Here is a 9679-nt window from a genome sequence, read left to right on the forward strand (position 1 = left end):
ATTTCAAATGTCTATAAAAACATCAATTTTGTTTCAATTTACTTCAAACTTAGAACATATATAGAGGCAGTTGATATGCTGACATCACCACATGCATAGACATTATGACATCAGCTGGATCTATGCCAAAATAAGCTACAATACGTGTGAGGGGCAAGGTTTGTTGTGCCTGGCACCACTTGTTTTATCTTTTCTTTTATTTATTGTCCTTCGTATTCTATTTGTCTTTTATCTTTTGCTGTACAGTGTCCTTGGGTTCCATGAAAGGTGCTTTCAAATAAAATGTATAATTATTATTATTATTATTATTATTATTATTATTAATAATATAACTTCTCAGCTATGATGGCAATTTCAGAATGAAGAAATGACACATTGACAAACTGTTCAAGGACAAACTACTTTCAAGGAAAAGAGGAGGTGGCTAAACTGGAGGAAGCTTAAGATAAATAAACAAACATCTTAGACCGACAGCAATAACATCATACCACTACAATAATGCTTGCGTTTAAAACTTTTTCATTTTGTGCTTCAGGTGTTTCTCTTTTGTACCATCAGTGCGGTCTCCGGAAGTCGCTTCCACGTTTGAGTCACTGCATTGTTCCTTTCCTCCACAGATCCCACTCTAATCATGAAAACATTGAGAACACATGAATGGAAACATAATTCACAATGATGCAGGTATTGTTTGACATTGTTTGACCTTGGTCTGCTTGGCTCATCTTAGCTGAAATAATATTCAGAGAACTGACCAGTAGAAAAAGAGAACAAACCTTTGCTGAAGGTAGACATTACAGGCCTCTGCTAAACTGACAAAGCTGAATGTCCTCTCTTGTCTTGGAGAGTTTGACGGTGAAACAATGTATGGCTTAAAGACATCACGTTCTCCAAATTTGAGGATGTAAAGGTGGCTCTGACAGTCTTCTTTTAAAAAAGCACTGGAGCTGGGTTTTGGGTCACCTGGAGGAGACAAAAGCCTCAGTTACAGCGTTTGTTCAATAGACCTTTTAATGTACAGTATCTATACATCTCCTGTCATTCCAATTCACACTGGAAATGACAAAACTATTATTGGATATTATGCAAAACAAAACAAAAGCTTTTAACTTCACCTCGTATGTACAGAGTTTGCTGATTGATGTTCAGAGCATACACGGGGCTGCATGGACTTGCAACCAGGTAAGACGCAGGAAGACTCAAAAAACACGCAATGGTTTTGTTGATGACATCTTGAAGGAAGATTTTTCCATTTCTTTGCACAACCAGCGACTATTCAACCAGTTAAAAGAAAGACAGAAGGTTTCAAAGGCATGCAAATTAACCCTGTAAAGCCTGAACCATTAAATCACTGACAGAAAATTGGAGCCTTTGGAAAAAATTGGAAACTGGAGTCTTTATTGGTCCTTCTGAACAACCAAAAAAAATTTCAAATATCAATTTCCATGTATGAGTTTCAATTTTGTATCATATTTGATACACTGGGTCTCAATGCTCAAGTATTATTTTTGAACAAACAAAAACAGAATATGACACAAACATGTCTAACAAATTGGTAATTCCTTCTCAAAATTGGCAAAGTTCTTCCTCTTTCCTCATTAATGACAATCTTGTAGTGTCACTGGAAAGGTCTTTGGTGAACAAATTCCTCCCCCCTGGTGGATTATCTGTGTATTGCATGTATCTAATTGTATACATCAGGTTTTTCAAGGAAAAAAATATTACACTGATCATGTAGAGGCCTTCAAAACTCATGTATCAAATATGATACGTTTGGCATTATAGGGTTAAAAGCCTTTCAGTGAATATTTTCTTATCAGCAGTATCAGAGTACCTACCAAACCCTGCAGGAATGGTACTGACGCAGTGATAGTCTGAAGATCACCATTATCTTTTGGTCTGTAGAAACACAGAAAACATTGAGTAGCTTTGAGCAGTAGTTTTTCTGGACTAATACAGAATGGATCTTTATGTTGAAGATTCAGTGCAACCTTTCAATGAACTCAAGTGTACTGGGTTTTCTTCCTCGTCCTGTTTTCACCGCATGCATGGCCCCACTTTTACATATTACTAAAAGATGGAGCTCTGCTGTACTACAAATGAGGGGATCATCAGAAGATACAGGCCAGTAATCCACAAATCGGATCTTGGAAAAGACACTGTCCCTGTTTGACACAGAGAATACAGACAACGGAGACCCTGTCAAAAAGAAAAAAAGAGTGTCACAGGGAGAAAAAAATGAATAAGATACAAAAAATAAAACCCAAAACTGTTTATTTGGCAGATCTCTAACAAGCAAAAATGGCATGGTCTGTCAGTTAGACACACAAACACAGACAATATGTGTGCATCTTTTCACAAATTGATTCAACCTCATTATCGCTGTTCAGTTAAGTTTCTTCCGGGAAATCCCAAATATAACTCATAAATAAATGAGACACTAATGTGCAAAGATGAGTGTGATGTGAGATGGTATTTAAGCACAACAGCACTGGGAAATACAGCCATCTATAATAATAATAATAATAATAATAATAATAATAATAATCTATGCTGCATTATTTCAGTACATTATGTCACAAAAACAGTAATGCAGAAGCAGCTTGCACATCTTGAAGCACCAGGCCATTTTTCACTTTTCATCAAAGCCTCCCTGATACTGGACACCAGCGGTGGTGGACCTGCTACTGTGCAAAGTTATGACACAGAGTTTTGCAAACATGATGAACTTGTACCACCTCATGTATATTGATTCATGAATGAGCTGTGTTGAAATAAAGAACAAATCATTTCTATCAGAGAACTTAGAATATCAGCAAATGAAAACATAGCTACAAGTCAAACTGTTGTAAAAAATATCTTTCAACTTCCTTTAATTTATTCATGCTGTACTCTTATTATAGAGTTTTGATGAGAAAGTAAAGTGCCTGTACTTAAAGAACGTGGGAAAAGTGTTGCAAAGAGGAACACGTCAAAGCATGATTATGGAATAAATGGACTAATGCCACTCTTTGCAGAGTGCCTTTTATAAAACTAGACAGAAATGTCCTTGGCAGATTCTGACTAATATCTGCTAAATGGCGATGGTTCTTTTATGTGATCATGGGGTTCTCAGCATGAAAATACTCAACTAGACACTGTGAGAATACATCTACTGATGCCTCTGGACACATCTTCAGTGATGTTCCTGGAATCACTGGGTGTTTCGGGTCTTTCAACATCATACACCCTCATCCAGGTGACCCAGCCAGGGCTGATCAGACCCCGGCTTGTGTCCAGATGGCAACTAGCTACCATGGCTCCATGGTTTTCCTCTCTTGAGCCACAGCCGCTTCGGTGGCATTGCGGATGGCTCTCCTCCTACTCTCTCCCTCGATGCCCAGGTTACTGAAGGCTCTGGCCAAGGATTGAGCCGCAAAACCCCTGCATCCCACCTCCACTGGGAAGCACCTTGCCTTCCAACCAGCCTGTTGACAGTCGCTGATCAGTCCTGTGTACTTTGAGAGCTTCCTCTCAAAGGCTTCTTCTATCTGATCTTCCCACGGGACTGTCAGCTCCAGCAGCACGGCTTGCTTAGTGGTCTCTGATAGAAGGACGATGTCTGGGCGTAGGGTGGTGGCAGCTATATGTCTGGGGAACTTCAGCTGCCGCTCGAGGTCCACCAGCAGCTGCCAGTCTCTTGCGGTGGTCAGGATGGCAGCTGGTGGTCTTCTAGCCGGGATTGCCTGCTCCCCAGCTCTGACAAAGGCGATAGTTTTCTTGGAGGGACAGGACCGTTTTGCCCACTCAATTCCAGTGCTGATGGCTTCAGCGATGGTTTTCAGGACTTGGTCATGCCTCCACCGGTACCGCCCTTCTCCAAGTGCCATAGAGCAGCAGCTGAGGATGTGTTCTAGGGTTCCTTTCTTAGAACACATAGGACAATCTGGTGACTCTGCCAGGCCCCATGAGTGCAAGACACATTGCCTTTCATTTTCCCTTTAAACACACAACCACGGTCTCTCAAATGCATTTATACTTCATTAAGAACTAACACAACAGGAAACATACCTAGTTGTCTGTCCCAGACACACACCACAGCGTCCCTGAGGCCAAGAGCCACGTATCTAGTACACCCACTCACTGCAGAGCACAGGATTTCATTTGCATTTGGCCACAACACATCTGGCATCACCTTCACATCTGCCAACACAAAAACACGTTACTCCTCAGGTCGACGTGCACATACAGTATATGAATGGATAAGCTGCTGTTAGAAAAAAAAATACCTGCCAGTAAGTCTTTCAGATTCTGCTATTGGCCATTTAATAGATTCATTTATGAATGAAAAAGTATCCTACCTGGTTTATTTTTCTGTGGTTTTTGTAGCAAATACTGAAGAAGATTACAGCTGCTACTCCACCACACACAGACAGCAACAGGGAATCTTGCTGAATAAAGGTCAGAGATTAAGGATGACATTAACAGGAGCATGGCCAGTCAGAGCAAATGCCTTTTGAGTTGAAATAAAATGAGCTACAGAATATAATAGAATTAATTAGTCCCTGATTGTCAGTCTGCTCCAGGCACAGGTTACTGAACAAAACCCAGCCCTGTGATTTTATAACACAAGGTTATTATTTTATTTAGTTTCAAATGAATTGAAAATTCCTACATTTAAGTCTTATGCAGCAAACATTACCTTTTCATCATTACGTACCTGGTTTTCCTTTTGTACCACCAACCAATGGGAGGAGAAAGTGCACAGTGCAGTGCCTGAAATAGATCCATGTAATGAGAGTGAGAAAATCTCCACTTGAACATCTGACTGCTGTGATACTCACTCATCTTACTGTACCTCAGTCTATCACTTCTTTCATTTGTTTGTCCGTTGTCTGTATTAAACGTTTCTTGCTGTTGTGGACTGCTGGTCCCTCTGTCCAAAGCCAGACAGTGTGTCTGGAAGTCTTTCATCTGTGATGGTTTGAGTGGACCTTCTAATAATGTTTCTGAACACCAGCACAAATACCATTAGATATTTATTAGCTCGGCTGAACTCTTTTTTTTTTTTTTTTGTTATTTTTATCCATAGAGAAAATGCATTGGTGTTAAATACAGTTAAAGGTCAGTTTGGTCTAAAGAATATACTACCTGATGGCTTGATTTCAATTATTACTGCAACAGGAGACCATTTGACATCTAAAACTCCAGACGAGTTTGGATCCTAGGGATGAAAATATATATATTTTTTTACATTCCTACATGCATAACATGGCATTAGTATCAAGTATTTAATCAGGTTAAAATGAATCATTTCCATAATTAGATGCAGATGATATCCGATGATCAAATGTGATGTGAAAGTATCAAACATACAAACATGCAGAAACCAGCTGACCACGTTGTTATAACGCAGTACCTGTCTTTGTGACATCATCTCCAACTCTTTAAGCCATGTCTCTGTGGGAAAATGATAGACTTCAAGCCAAACAGCACCACTACCTGATGGGAATAAAATTCATGTGATTCAACAACAGCTTCACATATGCATAATAATAATATAAAGGCTAGATTTGAAAGAAGTGTTTAAGACCTACAACTGAATGCTGCAGCTCCATACTCTCCTCCTTTAGACAGTTGAAATGACAGGCAAATGCTTCTTTTGTTGATATCTTCCTAATATATAAAATGTGTAAAATATGTATTAAATCATCAGTCTTTATACAGCTGTAAATATTTTCCCATTGCTTCTTTCACAGTAACATAAAATAAAACGCAATGATGCTAGGTAATGTAACATACCATATTATTAATGACATGGAGAAGGTGAATTCCTTCAGAGTGATATGCTAAGACTCTAGCTACACCTGCAATACAAGACAATAACAGCAGTAAGTATATATTCAAATGGAAATGAGCACAAATTCTATGCTTAACCAAAGCATGTCTCATAATAACTTTATACATTAATTAAGGGATATCATGAATTCCTGTTACTCACCATGAGCTAATGATCAAATCACTTTAGTGTTACATGATCACTTCACACTTAAATGATCATCACTTATAGAGTGTTAATTCAAAGGTACATAATACATTAATTGTAGATTTAATGCAAAGGTCCAGTCACCATCTCTGCTGCAACACATAATCACTAAACTCTAACACAATTTAATGATGTTATATCAATGAATACCAGAAGATGTATGGGCTTGACATGGTATAAATAGTAATGGGACAGGATTTTGCCACATATCTGAAGATGCCCAAACTTATGCTGTGTAATTTTGTATTTGAGACTTGCATTTATTTTATATCTTCTTTCTTCATGGCCAAGGCACTGGAGGGATTCCTAATTTTAATGTTGTCCCAGCCTTACAGAATGGAACAAAGATCATTGTCAAATAATTAATTTACTTGGTTTTGTCAGACTTAATCATTGCGTTCCTCTAATGCAAGCATATGATTCAGAGGATGGGTGTCTATCAAATGATTACTGATTCATCATCAGCTTCTCCAGCTCCAAAATATTCTTATTGTAAAGGCCTTTAAAGATCATAATCATTCGACCTCTAATGGACAGTGTGCATAAAAAACTCAAAATGTACAGTATTGACTCTGGGACAGTTATAGGCTTCAAAATCTGTGAGCGTGAACTCTGAAAGTGAAACCAAGTCATACTATGAATTAAAAAAACAACTTCATAATAATGTCTCATTTTGTATTGGCATGAAGAGACCCCTAATATATATAGTACATTGCAAAATATTGGGATAAAAGTTTACAAAGGTCTATGTTGAAATGTATGGTATTCCAAACTTCAGTCAAAGCTAAAGTAAGGCTTTGGCAATCTGAGATTAAAAAAAAAAAAAAAAGAGCTCGGCCCCCATTGTACCATACCCTTTTAATATTAAAAAGTGGCAGAAAAGTTCATGTATGAAATATTACTAAATTAAAAATCCTCAACTGATGATCAAGTGGGTGTGGAATAATCATACAAAGCCAGAGTTTGTTAACTGATGGTTACGGTGAGCAATAAGAGTTTCATCTTGCATCAAATCAGTATAAGTGATGCATTAAATAAGCATATGATTTTAACCATTATTATAAAATTTTACCAATAAAGTGGTTTGTTTAAAACATAGGGAAGTGGCTATGAAATGGAAACTAAAAAGAAGAAAGGTTAATCAGATGCAAACTGCCCACCCATATCATCAACAGTGCCAAGTAGATAGGTCATCTCAGTCATTGTGGCCATTTGAATAGATGTCATTTCCAGTCTCTCCTGCAGCCACTCTCCAACACAGGTCAGAGAAACCGCAGACCAAACAGACAAGCCCTTGGAGTGGCCCAGACTCAGGTAAGCACCATCTTCAGAGCATGCCATGCAGTTAGTGCTCTCTGGAAGCTGACCGGTGAAAAAACAAAACCTATTAGTTGCTTGAGAAATCGACTATTAATACAACATTATCTGCAGATTGGTATAAACTGATCAGACTAGTTTTCACGCTTCTGTATTACAGACAAATATGAATAAACAGTGATCTAAATCTAATGTCTACCTTTGTCACATCAGACAGTTCACATGTTGCTGTTTCCTTTATGGAGTTGTCTGCATCACAACTTGCTGAGGTACTTTTTCTGGTGGACGTGGGCATCCTACAACCAAAACAGAATGAATCTGACACAACAGATAGACTCTACTTCAGTAAATATTTCTACATAGTTTTTCCAATGGTACAGTTCAAAAACTATTGAAATGACCTGGCTGAGTCTCTCTGGTTGGATTTTAAGTTCACTGTCCCACCTTCAAGCAGACAGATGATGGTTGGGGACTGTTTGTTTTACCTAGTTATGCAGTCCAGCTACTTAGCTAACTGCTAACAAAGTCTTTGTAGCTAAATAAAAAACAAACAAACAAAAAAACTGCCTCCAAAGTAAAGCGTTCACCTTGAAGTATACCGTATTTAGTTGACAAGTCACAGAATGACATGTAGGGATATTTGTGACGCTTAGCCAAGGGTCTTACCTTAATTTTAATTTTGATGTTGATTTTAGTTACACAGTGCATTAGCTAGGTTAGCTTAGGTGTTGACCATACGGGTTGTCATGGTAACGGTACATCGCTGCATGTGTTGCTCTCCAGAGGTGAAGAACTGGTCCTAGTCAAGCGGTAAAAGTTGATGAAATAGTCAATATCTGAAAGTCGACAGGATTGGACCTTAAGTTGCCGGACAGAACAGTCAGACGATGATGATAGAGTGATGAGTTATTGAACCCTTATGGGCTGCGCTGCGCATGCGCAATTTACACGCTCTTCATTCATTTTTTTGATTATTTTGGTTGTGTTCATGATTTCTGGGAAGATTGTGCATTTTCATATTATCTTGTTATTTGCAGTTCAGCTGCTATAGTAAGTCTAAAACATACCCTCATACTATTAAACATCAAAAAATGTGCCATTGAAAACTAATCAGATCTACATATAAATGAAGTGCCCATTTTTGTGCTCAGTATGAGGGTGAGTATTTGACACTGCACAAAAGTATAAAACTCAATGTTGCTGCTAAATAACATGTAATAGGCTCTAATAGGCCTACTTCAGTACAATATATAGTTTGCATGTAGTATATTGAAAATAATTATTTTTTTAAAACCTGAAAACATGGTGGAATCATGTCAAAAAACATGGCATTTCAATGGTAAAAATATTACCTATTAAAATTTGATATCAATAGCTCAGATGGAGGTGGAAATATGGCTCAGTGAGAGCAGAATATATAATATAGATGTATAGTCATTTTTAGAGTTTGCTTTTAAAAAGCCCACTTTTTTTTTGCTTAGTGTGACCAATATAAGACCCAGCCCTAAAGGTTAAATAAAATGTGTTGACTGACTGATCGTATTTCTGTCCTGAGTTTTACTTACAGTCCATTAAGTGTAAAATACACTGTGCACAAACCATTGTTATATTCAGACTGTTCAACACAAAATGTGCCACTGAAACCCATTCAAACTGCAAGTCTTTTTTTCTTTTTATCTCACTTCAACTAACGCATAATACATGCATTTTATTCTGTCTACGCGTCAGTCTGGGCTTTTACTTTGGAATTCATCTTTTTACTACTTTCCACCAGATGGCGTCATTTTGACCATATTCGACATAATGGAGGGAAAAAACAAAACAAGTAATAAACATGGTGTTCCACTAGATCACTGATCTCTTCTCCTCTTAAGCTTTAACCCTGAGACCCCTATGTGGATGTGGATGTAATAATTCAATGCTAAAAATCACTTTGTAGTATATTCAAAATAATTACTTTTTTTTTTCCATTTGAAAACATGGTGGCGTCATGATAAAAAAAAAAAAAAAAAAAAAAAAAAAAAAAAAAAAAAGCCATTTTAGGAGTTGAAATATTTAGAATGTATCAATTACAATTTGATAAACAATTAGGTCAGATGTTGGTGAAACAATAGATCATTGAAAGTAGAATGTATTATTTATGTGTAATCATTTTTATGGCTTGCTTTTTAAAAGCACGTTTTTGCGCTTCGTGGTACAAGTGTAACTAATACTAGAACTGGCCCCATGGGTTGATTTTGTTTATTCTTGGTTTTCCTTGTACTGATGGAAAATTGAATTTCCCTGTGCAGATCAATAATTTATCTACATCTTTACTAGTTAAACCTACTTTTTCTTCCT

General features: G+C 37.4%; 1 protein-coding gene across 1 annotated transcript; it reads right to left on the reverse strand.

Annotated features, from left to right (window-relative positions):
- Nucleotides 1-266: 266 nt before the first annotated feature.
- wdr93 (WD repeat domain 93) lies at nucleotides 267-8219 on the reverse strand. The gene is made up of 16 exons (XM_030127845.1): nucleotides 8006-8219; nucleotides 7539-7635; nucleotides 7183-7384; nucleotides 5779-5843; nucleotides 5574-5652; nucleotides 5396-5478; nucleotides 5128-5200; nucleotides 4835-4985; nucleotides 4697-4752; nucleotides 4338-4427; nucleotides 4048-4179; nucleotides 1989-2196; nucleotides 1836-1896; nucleotides 1113-1269; nucleotides 774-960; nucleotides 267-625 (listed from the first exon to the last, which is right to left on the reverse strand). The coding sequence occupies exons 2-16, from the start codon at nucleotides 7632-7634 to the stop codon at nucleotides 532-534; spliced, it is 1734 nt and encodes a 577-aa protein (XP_029983705.1). The 5' UTR covers nucleotide 7635; nucleotides 8006-8219; the 3' UTR covers nucleotides 267-531.
- Nucleotides 8220-9679: the final 1460 nt, after the last annotated feature.

This window comes from Sphaeramia orbicularis, chromosome 3 (genome assembly GCF_902148855.1).
Source record: "Sphaeramia orbicularis chromosome 3, fSphaOr1.1, whole genome shotgun sequence".
Taxonomy (NCBI): domain Eukaryota; kingdom Metazoa; phylum Chordata; class Actinopteri; order Kurtiformes; family Apogonidae; genus Sphaeramia; species Sphaeramia orbicularis.

Bases quoted from the DNA above. Each gene is read 5' to 3' on its own strand.
- wdr93 (XM_030127845.1), bottom strand. From the start codon at position 7,634: ATGCCCACGTCCACCAGAAAAAGTACCTCAGCAAGTTGTGATGCAGAC. The intron at 5,653-5,778 runs GTATGTTACATT...TTTATATATTAG, and splicing joins TCCATGTCATTAATAATATG to GAAGATATCAACAAAAGAAG. The intron at 961-1,112 runs GTGAAGTTAAAA...TGTCTCCTCCAG, and splicing joins GCAAACTCTGTACATACGAG to GTGACCCAAAACCCAGCTCC.